General features: G+C 41.9%; 1 protein-coding gene across 3 annotated transcripts in view; it reads right to left on the bottom strand.

The window, feature by feature from the left end:
- arhgef4 (Rho guanine nucleotide exchange factor (GEF) 4) overlaps nucleotides 1-24,893 on the bottom strand; it is a 131,474-nt gene extending 106,581 nt beyond the window's left edge. The window contains exons 1-2 of one of the 3 annotated variants that reach the window (XM_074692992.1): nucleotides 24,505-24,893; nucleotides 19,938-19,967 (exon numbers count right to left, since the gene is read on the bottom strand). In XM_074692992.1, the coding sequence (XP_074549093.1) occupies nucleotides 19,938-19,967; nucleotides 24,505-24,798 (324 nt within the window). In that variant the 5' untranslated portion in view covers nucleotides 24,799-24,893. The remainder of the gene's footprint in view (nucleotides 1-19,937; nucleotides 19,968-24,504) is intronic. The other 2 variants (XM_074692993.1, XM_074692994.1) reach the window with 2 other exon arrangements.
- Between the last annotated feature and the right edge of the window lie 447 nt (nucleotides 24,894-25,340).

The raw sequence follows: 25,340 nt of genomic DNA, 5'->3' as shown, positions 1-25,340 counted from the left end.
ACAATATGTGCCAAGATTGGAGAAACTGACTGATAGTGATGACATTGAACATTTTTTGATCACCTTTGAACGCATCGCTGTAGCATGCCGCTGGCAGAGACCTGATTGGGTTTTTCACCTAGTACCACTGCTGACTGGCAAAGCTAGGGGTGCTTATGTGCATATGGACATTGATGACTCTCTTGATTATGATCTGGTAAAGTCTGCTATCCTTGCCAAGTATGACATTAACCCTGAAGCTTTCAGGCAAAGGTTCCGTTCCCTTGAGGTCAACTCTGATGAGAGCCCAAAGGAATTGTACGTCCGGCTCAAGGAGCTTTATGGGAAGTGGATCCAGCCCAAAGGTAAAACAATCCAAGAAATAAGCGAAATGATAATACTGGAGCAATACTTGAGAATGTTGTCCCCTGAGCTTCAGGTTTGGATCAAAGAGCATGACCCTGCTTCAGCAATGGAGGCTGCAAAGCTGGCTGAAGTTTTTGTGGCCGCTAGGAAGAAGGGACAACCATGGAGCTACAATTCATGGAGAGCAACCAAAGACAACCGCAGACCAGCCCAACAGTTCCAGCAGGGGGCACCAGCCAGTGTGGGTAAGCCTCCCACCTGGGAGACCCAGCCAGCTAGCAAGCCAGCAAAACCAGCTAGTAAAAAGCCAGTTTGTTACCCTTGTGGGCTAGAAGGCCATACTAAACCAATGTGCCCGAAAAACTCAGCCAAAATGACCCAAATGTGCTTTGTACCACGTCCTCATTTCGAAACTGAGCTCAAGAGTAACTCTTCAATTAAAATGACAACCATTGAAGTTAATGGAACAACTCTCAAGGCCCTGTTGGACTCTGGGAGTGATCAGACTCTAGTGCATAGGAAGTTTGTTTCGCCAAATGTTATCAGCACAAATGAAACTGTTCCTATCTGTTGCGTTCATGGAGACGAGAAGAGTTATTTGACAGCTGACATGTTCATTAAAGTGGATGGTCAAACTTATCTCCTGAACATTGGGGTTGCTGATAACCTCCCCTACGATGCAGTCCTGGGAAGAGACCTGCCAATCCTTTTTGATTTGTTGGAGTCAGATCAAAGCCGAAAATGTAACGCTGCTCTTACCAGAATGCAGGCAAAACATACAAGCCAGCCCTCAGAGACTCTTAGTGCCTTGCCTTTCTTTAATGAGGAATTGGAGACCACTCCAGGGAAGTCTCGGAAAACTCGCCGACAGAGAAGGAAGGAAAAATTTCAACAGACCCCTGTAAAACCGTCCACAATCACTGAGCCAGATTTGCCTTTGAGGTTTCCTGTGCCAACCAATATTACTGAGATGCAGAAAACTGATCCATCTTTAGTGTCTCTTTTTCAGAAAGCAAAGGAGAAGGAGTCAGAAGCTGAGGGTAACCTTGACCGAGAGGAGTACATTCTGCAAAATGACATACTCTACCGTCAGCAGGGGTCAGTATTGCAGCTTGTGGTTCCCCAAGCAATGAGAGACACCATACTAGCTTTGGGGCATTCTGTTCCCTGGGCTGGCCACCTAGGTAAGCACAAAACCACTGCTCGCATCACACACCATTTCTACTGGCCTGGTCTTCGTAGGGATGTAGCTCAATTCTGCAAAAGTTGTCCTCAGTGTCAAATAACCTCTGCCAAAACACCCTCAAGAGCTCCACTTCAGCCGCTACCTATTATTGGCACTCCCTTTGAACGTATTGGGATGGATGTTGTAGGCCCAGTGGAAAGGAGCAAAGCAGGAAATCGCTATATGCTGGTGATAACAGACTATGCTACTAAGTATCCAGAAGTCTTTCCCCTCAAATCTATCAAAGCAAAATCAGTTGCTTTCTGTTTGGTACAGTTCTTTTCCAGAGTGGGTTTCCCTCAAGAAATTCTGACTGATCAGGGAACTAATTTCATGTCTACTCTGCTGAAACAGGTGTACCAGCTATTAGGTATTAGGAGCCTGAGGACCACACCCTATCATCCGCAAACAGATGGACTAACAGAGCGCTTCAACCAGACCCTGAAACAGATGCTCCGAAAGTTTGTCAATGACAGTGGTACAGATTGGGACCAGTGGCTACCTTATCTCCTCTTTGCCTACAGGGAAGTACCCCAAGCCTCTACTGGCTTCTCCCCTTTTGAACTCTTATATGGGCATGAGGTTCGTGGACCCCTAGCACTGATAAGGGAGATTTGGGAGGGGAGCAGGGGGAGGGGGAATGTTAATATAATCTCCTATGTTGTCCAGATGAGAGAACGACTGGAAAAAATGACGCAGCTTGCTCAATCACACATGATGGAGGCCCAGCGACGGCAGAAGTCGTGGTATGACAAGTCAGCTCGGCAGCGATCCTTTGACCCAGGGCAGAAGGTGCTAGTACTCCTCCCCAGTGATGACAACAAACTGCTGGCCAAGTGGCAAGGACCATTCGAGATCCTGAAGAAACTTGGGCAAACCACATACCAGGTATCTACCCCAGGACAGTCACGCTCCAGTAGGGTACTGCATATAAATCTTTTAAAAGAATGGGTGCAGCGACCTGAAACAAAGGCGGATGTGATGCTCATAAAGGGTGTGCAAGATGAGGAGGAAGTAGATGAGCAATACTTGCCTCCTTCTACTGATTTTGTTGACCATAACCTCAACCACCTCTCAGAGGACAAACAGCACCAGGTGAGATCAATCTGCAATTCCAATGTATTTCAGGAGACTCCTGGGAGGACAAACATTGTTGAACATGAGATTGTTGTTAAAGAGGGTGCTTCTGTGAAAAGACTGAGTTACAGGATTCCTGAACGTTTGCTGACTGCCCTGAGGAAAGAGATCGACCTGATGTTGTCACTGGGGATCATCGAGACTTCCAAAAGCGAGTGGTGTAACCCAGTGGTACTCGTACCCAAAAAGGATGGAAGTATGAGGTTCTGCATTGATTTCAGGTACCTGAACTCAATTTCTCTGTTTGATTCCTATCCAACTCCAAGAATTGATGACCTGCTTGAGAAACTGGGAAAGGCAAAGTACTTGACCACAATAGACCTTTGTAAGGGTTATTGGCAGGTTCCCCTTTCTGACAAATCCAAGGAGCTGACCGCCTTCAGGACACCATGGGGCCTGTTCCAGTTCACAGTAATGCCATTCGGGTTGCATGGTGCTCCAGCAACTTTCCAGAGGCTCATGGACCAGGTACTTCGTGATGTCTCTGGTTTTGCTGCAGCATATCTCGATGACATTGTCATTTACAGTAACACCTGGGAGGAGCACCTGAAACATCTGCAGGCTGTCTTGGACCGCCTTCACTCTGCTGGGCTGACTGTCAATCCTGCAAAATGTGTCTTTGCTGCTGCCGAGACAGAGTATCTGGGCCATGTCATTGGAAATGGGGTGGTACGTCCGCAGGTCAGCAAGATCCAGGCCATAGAGTCATGCCCCCTACCACAGACAAGGAAGCAGCTCCGATCGTTTTTGGGTATGGCAGGCTTTTATCACCGCTTCATACCAGAATTCTCCACCAGGGCAGCTCTACTCACGGACAGGACAGGATCCAAAAGTCCAAATCAGATCCAGTGGACAGAGGAGGCGGTGGCAGCTTTTCAGGACATCCAACAGTCATTAAGTAAGAAACCTGTTTTGCACAGTCCAAACTTTGATGAACAGTTTATTCTGCAAACTGATGCCTCCGACAGGGGTCTTGGAGCTGTGTTACTGCAGGGACCCCAGGGTAATCGGCATCCAGTAGCCTATATCAGCAGGAAACTCTTTGCCAGGGAGGTTCGGTATTCAACAGTGGAGAAGGAGGCACTGGCTATCAAGTGGGCCCTTGATTCCTTCAGGTACTATCTCCTGGGCAGAGAGTTCACCTTGGAGACGGATCACAAAGCACTGCAGTGGATGGAAAGGATGAAGGACACCAATGGGAGAATCACCCGCTGGTATCTGGCATTGCAACCATTCCGGTTCAGCATCCAGTACATCCCAGGAAAGGACAATCTAACAGCTGACTACCTCTCCCGCTGTTCCAGCGAGAGTCCTGAAGAGGGAGAGTGTGTGATGGCCAGGGCCACACAGGGGTAACAGCTCCACTCAATTCATTCCTCAGTTAGTTCACCACACCTTTTCTTTGCAATAAACCACGAACACATTAGGTTGCTTTAACATTAGTTTATTTCAGAATTTAGTTTTGCATTGTTTAAATTTAGCGCGCACATTTGTACAATGCAAGATTAGACACATTTCTGTTGCACTAACCATTTTTCCTTTGTTTGAGTTACCTGGCTGCTGGGGAAGGGCACTTCCTGGAGGGAGCAAAAGGCGGGGCCAAGGGCAGCCAATGCTTTTATGCTGGAGGCTGGCAAATTGGAAGATTCCAACTGCTCCGATGTCACGGGGGGGATTTAGGGTTTCTTAGTTTAGTTTTGTATCAGGTTGCACATTGTCCTGTTATGTTTTCCCCTTGTGTTTGAATTGGTTTGGCCAAACCACTATATAAGTCGTCCTATTGTTTCATTGTGTTAGGTCTGTTTGTTATGTTCGCACCTTATGTCCAGTTTGAGTTCAGTTATATTAAGTTGACCTCTTTTATAGGCGGAATTGTTAGCAGTTTGATTTTTACAGTTCTTTTTTTGTTGGGTGAAATAAAAAATAACCCACTTTTTCAAACAAAGAAACTCCTTTGTTGTGTCCTTACGGCTTGGTCCCTGACACTGGCATTTCTGTACAAACTCAGCTCTGTTTTCTTTGTGTGTTCCTCTTATCAATCCACTCTGCACTCTGTGTATTCCCAGTCTTCCTTAAATGTGTGAGTGAAATTACCATCATAACCACGTACTGGCTGAAAGAGCAACATCTCAGCTTTCACAAACTTGCGCAACCTTTTAGGAAAAATGGTCGGCACCAACACACCAAGTGAAAGGGTAAACAATGTTATTCTCAGTGTAGAGCAGGTATCATCACAGTTTGGTGTCTCTGCCTTCTCTTTAGTGTAACTAATGACTGTGCAAATGTGGTATTAGTGTAATCTGTGAAGAAGGCTTGGTGCTCATTTGGGTCAAGTGTCAGGGACAGAAGAGCGTCCATGGCAAGTCTGTGGGCACCGTTTGATCTGTTTTAACAACATGAACTTTAATCCAGTGCAGGATAGAGGCTGAGGTCACTGGTACGGAGAGTACCTGCTAGGGCTGCACGATTATCGCAATCGCAATCGCAATCGCAATGTCAGCACATGCAATTACGTAATCGCAAGAGAGGATATCGCAATCGCAATCGCAATGTCAGCACATGCAATTCAGATTTTTCTCCATGATAACCAAGCAAGTCTGTAGACTTGCCATAATACAACTTTTTTTATTAAATCGCAAGCACAATCGCAATCGCAATATTGTCCACCTAATCGCAAATCGCACCTTTTCCCAAAATCGTGCAGCACTAGTACCTGCACCTCTGATTTTTATTCACAAGTGTGCCCTCACTTCTTAAAGCATACCACCAACTCTTGGTGAGTCGTCCGTACCCACTGAGTTTGATCATCTCATCAGTATCAGACCAAAACAGGACAGGAGCATATCAGCGCCACTGGACGATAACAATAGTTAGCCAATCAGAGAAAGGTAGGGGGCAGGTACATACTGCACACCCTCATCTCTAACCAATGATCCCTTAACACAGCATGCCACCTCTGTCGCTGAGCCAAGCTAGCAGCTGCTGTTACAACTGGACTAACTGCAGAGAAAATGAGGATATCAGTGCTGGGAACGCCACTCCTAACATCCTGTCAGCTGTCAGTTTGAGAAAGAGTGAAGCTTTTCTCCATAGGTTCAGTGCACCTGACGGCCGGTCATGATATGTTAGCAACATGACAGGTCTGGAGGTTCACCACTTGGATCAAAATTGAAATTTGAAACTCCACTACAGACACTTCCTTAGGAGCAAAATGGGTCTCAGCTCCAAAATCTTGGTTAATCACATTGATATTTATGTTTTAACATGATTTATTATCGGTTTGTATTTACTTAGCTCTCATTTGTTTGTCTCAAAGGTAAGACGCTCTCAAAACCTCTTTCCACCAACACCTATTATTATGTTACAGCTTTTAAGACTTTTGAAAAAGAATTTGAATAGAAGATTTTCTTTGTTGACATTTTTTTATTTGATCTTATATTCATGTTATGAGTACATACAGAACAGAGGTCTAATTTGCCTTGAGCATTCATTTGCACAAGGGTTGTTTCTGGAAACATTTGTGACTAATGTGATTTAGTCTATTGTGTTTAAAATTGTATCAGTTGAGCTCCATAAATGCAGACTTTTGGTTATGAACTCGCTCTTGCTGTATATTTCTTTATAGAATCTGATTCAATTCTTAGGTTAACATAACATTTGTTTTCATTATATTCATACATTGTACAACATTTATAAAAAATTAATGGGTGTCATTAACTACAATCAGTCGTATTCTTATTACCATAACCAAATTTACCCTTATGTGCGTATATATGTATATACGACAGTGAAACATGCTGTACCTGTGTGACACAGCTGCAAAATTAGGGTCCCTGCACCTTTCTTGCTCCAATTCAGGCCCTGCTTTAATCCAGCCTTTAGCCTCTGTCAAAACACTCCAGGATACAAGTGGAACGAGATCTTTACGAGACTCCACAACAAATGATGATGACATCACATCCATCAGATTCTCCTAAATGCAGTGTTTCCCTTTCCATAGTATGGGGGGGGGGGGGCACCCCCCCCCCAACCGAGGCACCTGCCTCCCCTGGAAGTCGAGTTAATTTTTTTTTCCAAACAGCGCCAGATCACAGCAGAAGTGATTTAGAGATTCCTCTCTCATAAATCAGGTCAATCCCTTGTTTATTTTTTTTTTAATTTGATGGACTCACGCACAGCAAAGTTCCACTCCAACACGTTCACAGACATACAAAGATGCACACATTTAAAACAAACAGACAAGAGCAAATTCCGTATAGTGAACAAAGAGCTGGAAAACCACCACAAGAAACATGTCCCAGAGCCTGTGAAGACGCAACACTCGCTTTCCTGCGCTCACACCCCTTATTCAGGAGTAGACAGTAATTCAGCTTTTATTAGATTCTCTTTTTTAGAATTTCTGACTAGGTTTTGTCACTACAAAGCAGCCATATGGTATTATTCCATGTTTATACAGAAATTCTGCTGTTATGGCAAGTTTTCCTGAAATGGCAACTGGAACACCAAACTTGGAGATGATATCATTCCCACTCCTGACCTCCCAGTTCTGAGTACAAATGGAAAGCAGCATAAACCTAGGGGAATCCTTTTATGGCATGTTGGAGTGGTGGGCCTCAAACACTAAGATCTGCCTGTAGATCCCCCTGTGGCCTCCAGAGAACTGGCCAATTGGAGGGAAGGAGGTTTTGTGGAGTGAAGAGCCTTCAAGAGTTAGGAGCTAAAACAAAATGTCTCAGACAGAGGCTGAAATAAGGGTTTTTTCTAAAACACAAGTGGGAAAAAATAAGGATTTTATTGAGTTGTAAATCAGTCAAAGCTACAATGGGGGCACCAGAGGGGCAGAATGAAGACAAAGAAACAAAGACAATACCCCCTCGACTAGTAAAGATTTTTTTATTGATGTAAATGTTTATTTATTTAAACACAGGTTTGAGAAAAGCCCAGGGGTTACTTAGTCTCCTTAGGAGGGAATAATGAAATATAACTCTAACAAATATCATTCTGCACTATAGTGCTCAACAATGTACAACCTGAATACATGAATGATTTATTGGTTGATAGTCTGAGGTTCCTGTAAAAGAAAACAACTTTACGTTGGTGTAACTGTTGGCAGGATTTACGCACGATTAAGTCTTTATGACGGATTGTAGGACCACTTTATCAATGTGAAAGCTGTATCCTGTCCAAATGTTGTGACTTGGTGATGATATAACTTGAGCATTAGATTGCTGCAGCTCATTTTCAAAGGCCCCAGATATAAAACATCATTAAAACACCAAGCAGGAAGAAACAGAGGCTGTAAATCACTCAATGGAATTCAGCTCTTCTCACATACTAGTGGCCTGAATCCCACTGAAGTGGTTTAAACCCCCAAAGCATCGACACAGGGTATTTAATTTAGAAAACAAGATTTACTTTGTGCTGCAGGGTGGATGTAAGGGTTTGATGGCTTCTGATCTGACAGATTAATAACTCCACATTAACTCAAGATGCAGTTTGTTATGAATATGCTTCAAGTTTAGTTTAAGAAGCTGCTACCACCACAACCAAAGGTCATGCTCCAAACCCCCTCACATTATGCAGCTGAACCAAGTCGTTCCACAAACTGCAACAAGACACATATTTTATTTCATCATCTGACTGAGGAAGAGGGTTTGTGCAAAAGCTGGCACTTAAACTAGACAGCATGTGCTAACATGACTTGATTTCCTACCACAGAATCTTGGCTCATCACATTTGTTTCTCACTCGCCCCAAGCCACAGAAATCATTAACAGCTTTGACAACCAAACATCCTCATATGTAAAGCTTGGAAAGGGCCTCTATAAATATTTATCACATAATGAGATCATTTCCCAGCAAAAAGCTAGCTGTTAAAGTGTTGAGTGTTTTAAAACAGGTTTAAGCTCAGGAGAGACAGAAAGGGGTTCTCCAGGAAGTCATCTAAAATTAAGCTGCTACTTCTCTCAAGCATATGTGGGTCACATTAAAACCTCTTTTCTTCAGGACTTGAAAAAATGACAGTATAATAAAATGATACAGTTAAATAAAGTCTATGTGTGGCCCATTTGTAATGTATTGAATATTCAGTCCCAGACCACGCTGCTGTTTGTTTTGATGTTTTCAGGGTGCAGCAGATGGGATGGAGGCTTTGTAAGCAGTTCAACACTTCAGCTGTCAGAGCATCTGCTAGTTCCCAAGAAAAGCTGATAATACCGCCATGTTCATCTGAAATGATCCCTGTAACCCCACCATGTTAAAGCATCACTGAACTAACTGTGAGAACATAGATATTCACACATGAGTAAAGGAAGAGCTGACACTGTGCAGTGACCCCTGAGATCAGAGGTGAGGGATCTGAGAGGCCTTCAGGACCAGTTTAAGAAATAAGACAAGAGAACAACAAGGAAGCAGCAGGTAAACAGAACAACAAACTCATCTTTCCTTTGTTACAGCATTCTGATTAAAAATCTTCTGACTTGATAATTAAAAAAACAGATGATAGCTGAGGCTTGTTCCTACACAGAAGTGTGTGTACATACACTGAGAGCGTACTCTATTCAGGACACGTTACAAGAGTACTCTATCTAGGACACTTAGGACACAATGACGGGGCTTACCTGGAAAATAGTGTGGAGAAAATACAGAACACTCAACATTCTTGAAAATGAAATCAGAGGCATACAGCTGTCTTCCTCTCCTCTTCCTTCCCGCTGCCAGGAGTTAGCAGCTATGTGGTTCCTGTACTATAGGTCTATAGGTCTGAAGGAGCTCCAGCCTCACAACCTGTTACTATTTAAAACAGACTTAGGCCTGATCACAGAGGGAGATGAAGGGAGGGTGGAGGAGATCCAGCCAAAGGAGTTACATAACACTGGCTTTGTTTTTATAAAACTAACATTGTAATTATGACCATTTTAGAAGCCCCAGCAGAATAAATGGATCAATGAGCTCTCCTCAGATGATTTCAGTTAAATCACATGGCAAGGTGTTGTTTAACTGTGTTATCTCACCTGGTATGTTTACAGCAAGCCACATGTTTTTCTGTTTAAAAATATTTACTGACTTTGTGAATCTAAGACTTTTCTTTATTTTGTTCTAATCAGAGATATATAATGTATAAATGCGTGAAAATATATTAATTTATGTTTATTATTGTGGCTCACCAGGGGGAAGCTGCGCCTCTAACCCCCCATACAGAGCACCACTTTTCAGGCTGGGAAAGGTGGTTGAGGAAGTCTATTCCCCAGTGAATGCTTTGAAGCCAATGGGCACACAGAGCTGGACCCACCTGCAACCTGTCAGTCAATCACAGGAGGGATGACTGGAGGAGCTCTTTTGTAACATGGAACCCATGCTGTGTCCCAAATCACGTACTTCCTTAAGTACACTTACATGAAGTGCACTGCATACACTCTGCACTTACTTCAACAGTGCACAAAATCTTACAGGGTGGAGTCCCAAATCAAACACTGGAGCTTTGCACCTACATGTTGCATTTTACTACCGTTCACAGGTGTTCTTCTGCTTTTCATTGATTACATCCATCAACCATATTTGGATCTTTCCCACCCCGTCTTCTATGTAGCAAATATGGGGGTCATTATCATCATCAAGTATGAAAAGTGTCCACCGTTCCACACTCAACCTTTTGACTGTTTTGAGTGCGTCAACTGAGAAATCACAGTGCACTGTGCTTTGCCGTGCAGTCAGTGTGAACGCACTTGTGCATCTTTTTCTGGTTAGCCTCACTGATTGCTGACTCCCAGTGGTCAAACTCTACCATCCTCAATGCAAAGATCTAAGTGAAAAATTAATGCAACACTGGGTGGAAAATAAATCTTGTTGCATTGCAAAAGCCTATCAAAATAATGCAAATGCATGGTGTAATCAAAGCTAAAGGCGGCCCAATCAAATATTAAAGAGTGTGACCTTTTTTTGTGGCAACATTTTTTTTTTTTTTTAGTAAGTGAAATTTAGAAGTGTGTGATTTGGAACACAGCACCAGTTTTCATGCAGACGTACAGGAAGACTAAATTTTCTAACAAGTACTAGCAGCCAAGGTTAGATTTTTGAAATTTTAATGCAAAAAGGGGAAAAGCTCAATCAGGTAAGTTTAGCAAACCTTTCATTTTAAACCAAACTTTATGTAGTTACGTATTTTTAGTTCCAGTAACAAATGCAGATTTATTTCAGATTTATTCAACTGGCTGATTATATTATATTATATTATATTATATTATATTATATTATATTATATTATATTATATTATATTTTATTTTATTATATTTTATTATATTGTCTTACAGTTGGAAAATATCATGAACTAAAGTTGGAGATAATACTACTTTCCCATCCATAAAGCAGTTACCTGGATAATGTTGGTCAATGTGAAAGGACTCCAGTGACTTCTGTCTTTGAGGATGGAGTCTGGTTGAACTGTATTGGATTTGGGTTTGTCTTCTGATAATATCCCTGCTAGCAGTCTTTTGGTATTCAGCTGTAAAATAGCATCAAACTCATCTGCCGTCATGTTTCGAGCAGTGATCAGCTGATTGCCATGACTGAACGGCACTCGGGGGGGCAGAGTGCGCAGAAAAAAGCAAAAGTGAAAGTTAAAAACATTCTGTTTCTCATTTTGGATAGTTGGGAGATAATCAGGGATCATACAGGCAGCAAAGCAAACCTAAATAAGCAAATACTGCACTCTTGAAAACAAGTCCCAGGAACCCACAGCGACAGCAACAACAACGTGCAAGCAACTTTCTTCTCTCCTCTCCTAACACCAAAACTTGCATGCGCAGTAGAATTTTTCTGGGTGGGCGGGGGAGTGTGGTGCTCGTTGTGAGAGGAGCACCAGCTGAGCAGCAGCAGAGTGAAATGAGTGAATCACCAAAGAGATTTACGTTGTGACGTCTGAAAACATTTAGGTTATATAGTCGTTTAGTATATCTCACGTGCAAAACCTGCAATACATCGAGTATATTTGATATTTCCCCCAGCCCTAGCTGAAGCCTATTCCAGCTTTCATTGGGGGGTGGGGTACACCCCTTAACAGGTCGCCAGTCAGTCATAGGGCTGACACAGAGACAGACAACCATCCATGCACACACTCACACCTATGGGCAATTTAGAGTGCTCAACTAACCTGATGAGCATGTTTTTGGACTGTGGGAGGAAGCTGGAGTACCCGGGGAGAACCCACACATGCACAGGAAGAACATGAAAACTCCACACAGAAAGGCCCACTGGGAATCGAACCAAGTGGATGCAACTTAATTTGAACAAAGCTAGGTTGGATCAAGGTTTTTCAATATGGCCGCTGACGACAAATTGCCTCAAAACTCTGTATCAAAACAAATGAGATGTCACAGACTAGGTCCGTATATTATGCACAAGGGTCTTGTATGCTAAATCTACTTCCTTTAACAGAGACCATGAGCAGAACTAGACACATGTTTATGCCGTTCATTTCTTTCTCGTCACACTGTGGCGCAAGAAGACAATATATCTATCACGCTCCATAGAATCATTAGTCAGAACACAATCTCCAGACCACTGTTTACAGCCACAAGAACTTCAAGAAGAAGTTCAGTATGCTTGCATTCAATGTGCTTGTAGGGCAGGGATTCCTAAAGTGTGGGGCATGCACCCCCTGTGGTGGTGCGAGCTGCCGCTAGGGGGTGCGTGACATTAGTGTAAGAGCAGTTGAGCAGAATTATTTATTAATGTTTTAGCAATAAATAAACACATAAATTATAAAATGAATAATTTGAACACTTTTTAACGGGGGTTAATAGTTGAGATATTTAAATGTTGATTTTTTGTTTTATAGTAACAACTGTTTTTCATTGCTCGGCAACCACATTTGACTTTTAAATATTATTATTGTCATTGTTATATTTTTTCTTACTGTTATTATTCCTATTGTTTCTAATGTGAGAGACCATTAGGGCCATTATTGTATTTTCTGTGTTAACAGCAGCATATCTATATAACTTGATACTGTATATATGGCTATAAAGACTACGCCTTTTCTTTTTTTATGTTTCAGGCATAGGGGTGCATCAGCAAAGTTGGGAGGTAAAAGGGGGTGTGCGGCCTGAAAGGTTTGGGAACCACTGGTCTAGGGTGTTACATATGACAGACTGAATACATTTCCTCACCAAAGACTCGGCATGGTCATGAGGACAAATATATTCATTAACAGGTTTGTGTAATTTCATATCACTGTTTGTGTAGTATTAGTTGAAGCAGACTGTGTTTGTTTATTGTTGAGACTCTGATGAAGATCAGAACAGATGTTGTGACTAAGTTATGCAGACGCCCAGATTAATTCCCACACTTTTTTTAAACTGTATTATAAAACCCAGTGGTACACATTTTTAAGATACACTTAGGCACAATAAAAAAGCATGTTGCATAACAGCCAATTCTTATTTTGTTGATGCAGCTTCTGCATTTTCAGCCAATTAGAGGAAATATCTGGTGCAATGAAAGGTCCCAAAGTACACACTGGCTTTAAAAGACTTAGCTTGTCTCGTTGCTGTCCGGTGACTGAAACAGCATGGACTTAATGTGGAGATAGGTTGGACCTGCTTCAAACTAAGGTGTCATTCTCTACATGGTCAAAGGTTACAGGTCATGCTACTGAGCAACTGACAGATTATTCCTCTCATGCCAGGTGTGAGGAGGCTCACAGGTACCTACATCACTCTTTCTTTGAAGATGCTGACAATAACTATGGTCTCTGATTGGACAGGCTGGTTTGCTACAACTTTTTTCTTCAGCAGACAGACTGGTGGCCTCTGGATCTACACAATGCAGCAGTGTATGTGTGTGTGCAGCTTTTTAATGGTAAACTCAGGGGATCAGACCAGCCATTGAAAAAAGACTCTAAAACAGGGTGTTGAGATGAGTTCCCAGGGTGGAGAGGTGGAGGATGGTGGAGGGTAAAGCATGGGAAAAGCACTCTTGTCATGAACAGAAAAACAAAGACACTTAAAGATGAGATCTTTCAGGAAAGAGGAGAGAATCTAAGAGTCAAGTTATGCCCTCAGTCAACAAAGATCGTTTCCCTCCTCCTGGAAAAGAGCTCATCAACAATACAGGGGTTTGCCAACCAGCTAACACCCAAAGGCTCAATAGCCACAAGCCCTGGTATGGAAGACACATACTAAATACAAAGAGGACAACAGCTTAGTTTACAGATTATGAGCTGCATCAGCTTTGCAGAGAGAATGGTAAATGGACCGGTAATTTTACTGAGCGTTACTAGTCTCCACTCAAAGCACTTTAACACTTCTGATCTCTATCACCCATCCACACCACATTCACACACTGACGACCGAAACATGACACACCGATGTAGAAACTTTCAGTTCTAACTGACACATTGCGAGATGATAATTTTCCGAAATATTATTGCCGATAAACCATATTATTGTCAATATTATTTTAATTTTTTTCCCTTTTTTCCTTGATGTAATTATAATAAACGGGATAATAAAGTGAGTACACCATATCAAAAGCAAGAAACTTTAATTTCTTAAGAGTATTTAACTGTAATTAAAAGGTCAGGATCTTTTAAATAAAATAAATTAAACAAAAAATATAATAAATTTAACAAACAAGAAAGAGAAAAAAAATACAATGAAAATGAAATGGACTCTCTTTTAGAAAAAAATACATGTCAATGAAATTAATAAATACTAATTAAAAACAATAAAACATAGACCCTGTCTCTAAAGAAAAAACGAAACTCCAAAAAAAAAAAAAAAACCACAATAAAAACTACAGCCTAAATAAAAGGGAGTTTATACAGTTCCTGAATTGTTTGTAACATGTACTTTTTCCCAGTCAATCCGTACTGTCTGTCAAACATTTTGAACATTTCTGGCTTTCAACCGTATTGAAGGGCTGCATTTCTTTGGCAATGTAGCTGTCTTTGAGCGCCCACCATTTGGTGCTTTTATTTCTATTTAGTTTGCAGACCAAAAGCCTCAGTAAGAGCGGATTGTCAAAGAACAAGGCCCTGCTGCACCTCCCCTTCTTCTTCTTCTTCGCCACTATTTTCAAACAAATGTGACAGATCAGCTCGTTGGTGTTCATGAGCTCACACTTTGTTCATTCTGATAAAAAAACAAAATATTCCCACACTGGGACTGTGGCAGGCGGCTTAAGAACCGTATCTTTCGTGCCATCACTCATATTAGCGTGTGTTTCCTCCTTACCCCTCAGGACGCTCACTTCAGCTCTCTCCGTGTGTACGCACGAGCAGCCCTGTCTTAACTCCAAAGATCACATTTTTGACAGATGCTCACTACACTATCAATCTGCTAAATCCGCTATAGAACCTATGCACCCTGATGTTAGGAAAGATAGACATAGTGAGCCATCTTCTCATTCAGCCTCTTTGGTCGAAAGAGAGGAGGAAAACAAACATGCATGCATGTGTCAGTTTGTGGCAAACTTACCGAGGACGTTTTCATTTATCGTTCGGTTAATTGATTGATTATCGTGACAGGTCTACGCACGACAGACGCATCTGGTGTATTTGAATCATTATTGTGTTCAATTCCAGTGGTCCTTCAGTTAATCTAAAAAGAAACACGGCCTGTCCAACTCAATTTATTTTATTTGTCATTCTTTCTGGCTCATACCTACTGTTAACAGTTGCACTTAGGCCTTCTGCTGGTACAGAGAGTCATTCAAAATAAAGAAATCCCTGGTTCACAACTTGAACATTCATAAAGTGGCCGCTCATGATGAAATCTGTCTCCGGAAGGGGGAGTTCAGCTGAGTCCTGTGTCCTCAATGTCATGACATTGGTGTGGCCTGGCGCTGTTTACATCAAAGCTGATTCAATTTTGGTTGCATTGGTTGTAGTTGTACTTTAAAGTAACCATGGAAGACATAGTAGATAGTGTTTGGAAAAATATAACTAATGTTGTTGTGTCTGCATAGGTTAGCGCTGGACTGTCGCTCTTCTATATATTCTGGGTTACCAACAGCTACAGGAAGAAACCATCATGCATTTGCTCCTTCATTTGCATGACAAGCAGTGTAGAGGCCCAGGCAACTCTGGGAACATAAGAGGGTCAGGGCTAACTCAAAGAACCTCTCCACTTTCCTCTTTCCCTTTTACTGCAAGTAGCCTATCTGTGCTCCCCTATCTGTGAAAACACTCTGATGAAATAAATAATGTATTTATATAAAGCTTCACTTTTCTTAGTGATATTTTCTGTCATTATGCACTTCAAGCATCTTTCAGCCATGATCTCCAGACTACGCATTGGCCAGTTATAGGTTTCAAGGTATGCCACACTTTGAAGGCTACGCCCACACTATGAGATGCTCCCGTCCAGGTAACAGTTAAGTTCAGACTTTGGGCGACAGTGAAATGTCACAGAGTGTGTCAGCTCATGCTACTTACTCTAACAGACTGGTGAATTTGCATGTGGCACAGAACCAACACGGGCCACAGTTAGATTGTTCCCCCGGCCTCAACATTTGTCTGTGCTTTGTGCAGTTGCCATGTCTGCTAACATCATTTTTGCCTCCATGTTCTCTGCTGACATTTGTGCATGCTTGTTATTGCCAAGTTGAGTTCGACAATATTTATGAACGAGCCTTTCAATTGGTATCAGTGTGAAAAATCTAGAACTTATCTGAAAAATTACACATTGGGAGCACAGCAGGAGAACAGATTAAAAACCAGAGACCTCCACAGAAATCAAGAGTGTTGGCAGGCAAATGACAGAAACATCCTTTTCATTCAGTCACACTTTCTTCAGATATTTGAAAGTAAAACTATGTGAGCATTGATTTGAAGGGGGGCTGCTGACACAAGCCCAAACTTCTCACTGCTTTGACCCCCACTGGCTCTGAGAAGGCTTTCCTGCATGAATCAGAAGTTTAACAAACTGCACATCTCAGACTGAGCGGTCCTGTCACTTTGGAGGCTAACATTTGCTATCTATCACAGGCGGTAACTTTATAAGCAATAAAGGTGACTAACACCTCAAATACACCAGGTGCATCTGCAGTCCACTCCATTGTATGTTGACTACATTCATCAACTCACATAGGCTGCATGTTCAGTCAACAAGTCCAACAAGCTGTATGACTGACAGAACGCTGGAGTCACAGACCAAAGAGTTCCCACGCTTCTCACTCCATTGATAAGCCTCCCTTCATTTATTTTGGTCTGTAAAACCTCAAACCTGTTGACTCCTGGTCTGGCTCAGTTCATTATGTCAATTTTTTTGTCATAGTCAAGATGAAAATGCCTAAGATTTGACACGGTTTGTCCTATTTTGAAAGTCCCTGTGTGTTTTTGGGCGGTTTCTGTGCACAACTTCCTGTCTCGCTCGATCTTCACAATGGTGAAGTGACTCGTCACGGCTACAACATCCAGCAAAAATAGGATGGCTGCATGTTAGATGCAGCCTGCTGGACCAACCACGCAGCTGGACTGCAATAAAATGGATCCAGTGACACATTAAATGGAAACCTATCTGATCCAGTGCCATGATGGAGCGGAGACAGGCATCAGAGGCATCTGGTGTATTTCAGCCAATACTCATCTCAGCAATGTGTCTTGGTGTTCCTGCTTTTTCCTCATTGAGTCTTTTACAAACTGAACTTGTTCCACTGCTCTTACATGTATTTGTAGATCCCTAAAAGCAAAACATATGTTGTGATACCTTCTCAGGCATCCCAGCAGGTCTTGCTGCTGAAGCAGACATGCCTTGCATATGTGTTTATATGGCCCTTACTGGGAGTTGAATGCATTATTATGGCCTGATACAACAAAACCAAGAGTCATCACTAAAAACAATCTTTATCCCTCCATCACCATGGACACAAAGAAAACATGAAAACTATTTATCCACACACCTGACGATGTGAATATGACACACACTCAGCAGTTACCAGGGCGTTTGGCAGATGACATGCACAAATAAAGTCTTCATCCCTTTGTTTTGACTGTTAACAGATGAAAGTAAAGTCTGTCCCAGAAAGACTTGGGTGACTTCTGTCAATGGGATTAACAAACAGCACAACAACAAAGTGTGAGATTAACAAGTTTGAGGGAATTTTACGTAATTTTTGAGCTCCCTAAACCAGTGATGACTACTAATAAAGATCACCAGATCTGACCAATTGCAACTGAAAAGTTTTTTTTTTCTTTTTTTTTGACAAGAGTACAGAATTGGGACTTTAAACTAACATCAGCATCAGAAATCAACCAATCTTTGTCTATATAGTTATCTTTGGTGTCTAATAAACTGTTAAAGGTAGGGTCTACAGGAGTTTTCTTTACTTGTTAGTAAATACAATCATCAAACTGGGCTCCTCCTCCTTGGCTCAGTGCCAGCAGCAGCACACACTCACAGCCTCTGACTACGTGAACACACTCACTAGCCTAGCAACCACCTGTAGCATTGCCTTTCTATACAGGAGAGACTCAAGAGCCGTGCACCTCACTTATCATGTTGGCACAAGCTAATCACGGGTATGTGACACATACCTGGTTAGCAGAAAGCAAACCCACGTCCCTCTTGTGCTGCTCTCCAAGTTCCCAAAAGTGAGTGAAAGTCGAGCCAAGCTTCACCCTCGTATAGTAAAAAGCTTTATCTGTTTGGTTTTTCATTTCACTTCGGTTGTGCCTTTCTTCCTCCGTGCTACGTCAGCTATCGTAGCTGCTCTGAAAAGCTTCTTCCACTCACTATCATCAACATGTCAAGTCACTTACACACTGAGCACATTGTGATTGGCTGAGATACTATTTACTCTCTGCTCAGAAATGTCCCAACACAACCAAAACATCCACATACAGGCAGAGGAGGGGGTTGATGCAGACACAGACACTGACACACATGTTAAGAGGTCCAGAGGAGGCAATTGAGCAGGATTATTCCTGTTAAAGTTGACATTTTATTTTTTGGGAAAATCCTGCAGGTCCTACCTTTAACTTGTAAGTGAATCCCAACAACTCAGAATATTGGAAAAAGTTCAGTATTTTGCATCAATTCTTTGAGCAAATGTAAATTTAATGCATCATTGATTCTTGTAAATTTCAACATCTTGAGTATTTTTTAAAAAACGAGATACATGTTTTAGATTTTATAATCTTTCATTTTGAGTTGGAATGTGTGAAAAAGTAGATGAAAGTTTTGGAGCAAAACTTGACAATGAGATGAAGAGCCCCGTCCCAGCAATGCTCCTCCAAAGCCATTGGACCAGTCTCACAGTGGGTACAGCAGTTAAATTTTCACTGCTGCCATCTTGTTTAAAGAATATTGGAAATCACATGATGAATACGTGTTCCCCTCTCTGCTGCTAACCCAGTCATTTTCCTCCCTCTGTCTCTCTATTGAACAAAGAAACACACACACACACACACATCAGTTGTCCCAAGCTTGGAAGGACATAGAAATATAATGATTGGGCAGAGAAACCACAAGTCCAGAAAAAGAAAAGTCAGTCAGTAGGCATCCTCCTGTTGGAGGAATGCTTTCTTTGGCACTCTCTGGTCCATTCTGCCCATCGGCTGGTCGTTCAAACCCCTTTTTCCTCTCTTCACGATCAGCTGCCAGTAAGATCTGGGTCAAGGGTGGATCAAAGTAACCCAGTCCTGGACTACAGCCGTGGTTCAAACAAACAGTTGATGACATGGTGACAGAGTATAAAGAAGCTCCTCTCCTAACATGAACAGTCTCTGCAGTTTATTCTATGAGAGCGGAGTGAGATATTTGGAAATGCCAGCCCCTCACTGATTATATTAACCCAGACTAAACAAGCCCCTGCCTGTTATCGCTCCGACATGAAAACCATTACACCCAGTGCTGAGCCACAAGTCAGAGCAGGTAAAAGAAACTGGATTTTTTTACGATCCACTGAATTCACACAAAAACACTTTTACCAGAAACAGGAGGAGGAAGTTTGATTTTAAGCTGCTGTGGGGGCGGGACACTGTCCTGTTCAATACTCAAGTCCTCTAGCTGAGGAGGAAACATGTTGTTAAGCTAGGATTTAAAAAAAAAAAAAAAAAACTGGTGAAATTTCAGAAGGTGAAAGAAGCAGAATGCTAACTGTACAGTTCACCACGTGGGTGTGTATTGGAGGAAAATACATTTAAAACAGCTGATGCGCACACACCTTAAAAAAAAACAATGATACAGTATTAAGCTTAAACATAATAACCGTTCTGTGGACCTCTTACCTGAAGATGAGCAGACTGGCATCTGAGTTTCTGTGGAGAGAAAAAAACACACTGTGAGGAACACAATCAGGAGGACGCTGACAGAGATTCAGCGCTGTTGAAAGTCAGGATAAACTTTAACACTGGTATCTGCTGTTAATGCTTCACTCATATGAATTCAGAGCAGTCTCTAAATTCATGAATGCACGCAGAATGTATTTCAACACACACACACAAATATGTGTTTTTTCTTTGTAAATAAATGTACAAAATAGAAAATAAAAGTCAGGACCAGTTGAAAAATCTCAAGAATTCACATTTTGCAATGTTGTATCTTAAAAAGAGTTAAGTAGAGTTTTAAAATACTAAAAGAAGACATGGGAGCAGGACAAAAAAAATTAATCAGCATTTTATTGAAAGCAGCAGTTAAAGTGAAACAGGCTGTTCATCACCAGATGTTCACAGCTCACAAAACCTGAAAACCTTTAAAATAGAAATCAAAGTTTCAAAAAAAGACTCCGTAATAAAGAGCTCCCTGTTCTTGTTGATCACTTCAAACCTTTTTCAGCATCCTTTATGCAAGTGTTTCCAGTGATTTATGGGAAATTAATTTATTTTACCATTAATCATTTTGTTCACAGCAACACAGAGAACCAAACTGACCGTACTGAAAGTCTACACCTCATATTAAAGATGCTGTGAAGAGGATCTGTTTCAATTAGACTGCAGCAACACCTTTTAGCCCGGGGTCTCACGCACACTGTTGTAAAGATGTGACACTTTACAAGGCGTTTTTGATGAGGTAAGGTATTTATCAACAGTTATGTAGTCCTACAGTTTGAATCATGACAACAAGCAAATGTCAGTTTATACTATAGTTTGGTAGCTGGCTATATTTAGCTCAGCTGACAGCCCGGTGCTCTAAAGGGGGCTTCACACCGCCGTGCGGCAACGCGCCGCCTCCAGTCATTTTAAAGAGGGACGGGCGGCAGACGGCAAGCGGTTTTGGCTGCGGCGGAAGGACCCAGAAGCGGTTGCTGCCCACGCGCATGCGCACAGATTTTCCCCTGCCACCCAGAGTCCAGTGTGTTGAACTTTCTGGCGGCAGCCGCCTAGGAATCACATCAAAGGAAGAAGAAAACTTGGAAATAGCAGGCTTCACGGGGCAAAACAAGCAATGGAGGAGCTAGTACTACTGGTATCTGAATATCCAGAGCTCTACAATACTACTCTACCGTCCTACAAAGACAACCAGAAGAAAAACTGGGCATGGGACAACATTTCAACAAAATTGAAACATTCAAAACATTCAAAAACATTGATTTCGATTTGATTTATTCACAGTAAAGGGGTTCAAACCGTATTTTCCCCTCCGTTTTATAGTCAGCAGTGATGTAGTATTGTGGAACCAACCATTGAAAAGTATTTCTCGTGGGAATTCTTTTGATGATGGAGCCTTATTTTCCCCTTCGTTTTTTAGTCTGTAGTAATGTTAAATTCTTGAATGAGCCATTAAAATGTATTCCTAGGGGGGATTCTCTTAGTGACAGAATCATGTCTTTCATAGTCTTTATGCACAGCATACAGTAAACCGAAACTATAAGGTACTACTCGGGGGTATGTGTTTTTGAGGAGGGAGTGTTTTGAACTGTTTAATACAGTCTATGGTTATGAAGGACTTTAGGGTGGGCTCTGCTGTGACGTCTGCTGAATCACCTCTACGTTACTGCCCCCTGTTACCCCATGCTCATGCCGCGGCAGCAGGAACCACTTTGAAAAACGCCCTGCATTTCAGAGGCCTCCACCAGCAGAGAAGCCGTTTTCGGGGCGGTTACCGCGCAGCGGTGTGAAGGGCGCTTAAGACACATCTGTAATGTGTAACGTTAGTAAATCCTAGTTATGTCCTGCCAGTCATCTACCAATCAGAGCTAACGTAACCTCACTCTTCATTTTATTGATAGACTCTCAAGTTTGAACAGACCACTGCAGAATGACTGCAGACTGTGGGTTGGGATAGACATTACAGTTTGGCTCATGTTTTAACCTTTAGCTCGTGCTTTAGCCTGTAGCTCATGCTCTCTCTATCTCCTGCGTATCTTTCTTCTGCTCTTCTGTCCTTTTTCTGTCTGACAGTTAGGCACCAGTGTCCACCATCACTACAAAATTAATCACAGAAATTGTTTCCAGCAGAGAAAAACACAGATCTCTCTTTCCACTTCTAAACTTTGTCAGCCGGCGTGGTGCTGTCATTGATACTTGTACGAGTCATAAATCAATATGACCTCCCTCCTTCCCAATCGGGAAGCTAGGGAGTAGTATTTGGGAATAACCTATATTGGTGCTGATATTCTCATTTTTAAGTGTGGATTATGATCAAGCATATATCTAGAAGGAAGTCTTTTTCAAGCTCACATAGAAACTCCTCACAGCCCCACATGGCAGCAAAAGCAAAGTGTCAGAGGGGCTGGTCAAACCACCAATCTGCAGCAGCTGTGTGATGCTATCAAATCATCGAGTAAAATCTCTGAGGAGTTTTCAGCAGCTTTCTGAAACTATGAGACCAGGAATTAAGAAAAAAACAGCTGTATGAGAAAAACCTTAGAGTATTAGTTGTGAAAGGGTTTTAGGGGAGCTCTGTGAAAACTGTAACCAGTGCACCACAGCGGTGATAAATCATTGTAATCTCAATTGAGATAAAGAGATAATGTAGTTAGGGATGGGTACCGAGTTAGGTACTTTTATAGGTATCAACTGATACTGCCCTGCACTACACTGTGGTTCTGTAAAATAAAACTGAATAAAATTCTTGGTCTTTCCACAACACGGAAGAAGAGCAAACAATAGGTACCACAATGAGCTTGATGAACTTTACTTGTATAATGTGGCACAAATGTCAACCAGTATTGTTTTTAGTCAGACAGTGGAAAATGTCAGGAGACAAGCAGAAATAGAAAAAAAGGAACCTCAATTTAATCAAGGCCGAAATGTTTTATGATTTAAAAAACTATTCTTGATTATTGGAGTGGTGATGAGTCCATGAAACAAGGTGGATCAGTCTCTCCCAGATTTCAGCCACTGAAACTCTGCTGCTGAGCAGAAAGACGCCTGCAGTCATTCCCAAACATGACTTTGCTTGTCTGTGCAATCAGTGCTGTGAAGACCAGAACACGAGACAAGTCGAGAGACATTTTACACCCTGTGTGATGACCCTTTTCCTGACACGCCCTTGTCTTATTCAACTGGTTGCTGTTTTGTTTTTGTTTTCATGTAGTGTGTTTTTAAAATCAGGGCCAATGCTCAGCTGTAGACACAGACAGACTTTTAAACTTTTAAACTTCTAACGATAGATGAAATTAAAAGTCTTTAGGAATGTAGAGCTCTTTCTGTGGAAAATGAAAACTGGTGAAAATAAAAAATAATTAAACTCTTTGTTTTTCTATAAACTATAGACCCTGACTTACATACTGCTGAAGGAAAACAAAGCCCTGCAAATTATTCATGTAGCTTAGTGACCTTTACAATCAGACACAAAATCTACTTAAACTTCACACTAAAAACATTATAGTGCATAAAATTCAATACAAATTTAAAATATATTGGATAATCATTTAAACAAGAATTTAGTTGATTTTTTAAAACTGTAGAACTACAAAAACAGTACTTGAATTTGATAACCTGTATCGATAATGTTGCTCAACTTATCATTTTTTTTGTTGTTTGCTAATTTCTTGCCAAATATCAAGCGTGTATATTAAGCCGCCACAATTGGCAGTTAGACAAATCTATTCAACAAAATATTAAATCCTGATTTTAATCAGTGCCAGTTTTGTTAATCATCAATTCCCTCTGTAAAATTATCCGAAAAAATTCTTTGTTTTAACTGTATTCTTTAAAGCCACTGGGAGTCACAGAGCTGCAGGTTGCAGAGCCCTGATTTAGTTGAGTAGTTTGAGCAGTGACAGTAGCACAGCATCACATTTTACAGAGCAACATCGCCCTGTTAGCACGTCTCTCCATCTGTCTGCTTGTTCACAATAACATTTTTGCAGCTCACCAGAAAGAAACAGAGCTGGAACATGACTATACTAAAAAAAATGATACATTCCCACACTGCAAATGAAAAGCATCACTCTAGAGAGCCTACATCATCATTGTTTCAAAGCAGAATCAGAAAATAAGCAACACTGAAAGTGAGAGTTAAACACACACACACTTGACAGAGGGATCAAATATTCCTGTGATTTGTCCCTTACTGCATCTCTTATCATCATATTATCATGTTCATGATTCAGTCAAGGGACAGGATCATTCTTTTTAACAACAAGGAAACACTTGATAGACAAAAAACAAACATACAAATAAATAATGAAGTGGATGAAAGATGAAGTGAATAGGAGGAATAAACTAAGTTTGACTGGAGCTTCTGAGAGTCTTGGCAACATTTACCCAAGGCTAAAGTTTGAGTTCATTTTCTCTCGAGTTAACTTTAAATTTGTCATTTCACTTTGAATCATCTGACCTTCACTACTTTGTTGTTGCTGCTCCAGACTGAGCTTCCAAATGACACAAACATGAGGCAGAATCTCACCTGGTACCACCTGAGTAAAGCCCAGCAGAGCAGGTGAGCCGCCAGGGTGAACTTGGCAGTCCGGTATCTCTCCGGCAGACAGGTCAGATACATGAGCAGCTCAGAGCGGGCCCCCTCGCTCGGCTCCTCTCTGCGGGCCGCCCTGCTGCTCTCCGCGGCCGGAGCTCCGTAACCACCGGAGCTACTCATCTCCCTGGTCTCACTGCTGGGTGTCGTGTTCGGCTCAGAAGTTATCAACACATCCAGAAGTGTCTGGAAGCTGCGTTGGACTTGGAGGGAACTTCCCCATAACATCAGCTAACGGTCAAACTTTCTCTCCCAGGTCACCCCACGCTGACCAGCCCAGCAGCAGCTCGATGAACCGAGCAGTTCACGAAGGACGGAGCCTGAGCTGAGCCGCAGCTCTGGCCCGGACACTCAAACAAGGACGTAATTCGTTTGTTTTTCTTTTTTCCAAACTTAGTCCGAGACCTCCCCTTCCGATTCATGTGCTGTTTCTGCTGCTTGAGCTGTCATTCATCGCCAGGAGCAAAACACGCCGTAGAAAACAACGCCATGCTGGCTTACAGCGCCCTCTGCTGGCGTTTATTCGCAACTACACTCACATGCCTGTTCCTGAGTTAAGCCCGTGTGTAGCAAACTGTCACATGGTGGTCTGTAGTTAATGTGCCTTCTGACTGCAAGCCTCCTCTCCTGGGTCATTCTGCCCAATTTATAAGATATTTTTTTGCTGAGTAAAAGAAAAACTTAGGGTTCACTGCTGTACACCTCCAGATATTCATTTCCTCATAATTACAAATAACAAAGCTATACAATCATAAAATTACCAAATGATC

This window comes from Halichoeres trimaculatus, unplaced genomic scaffold, assembly GCF_033239565.1.
Source record: "Halichoeres trimaculatus isolate MK-OKI-2021-1 unplaced genomic scaffold, fHalTri1.1 fHalTri1_scaffold_18, whole genome shotgun sequence".
NCBI lineage: Eukaryota > Metazoa > Chordata > Actinopteri > Labriformes > Labridae > Halichoeres > Halichoeres trimaculatus.
This window is presented reverse-complemented; position numbering and strand designations above follow the sequence as displayed.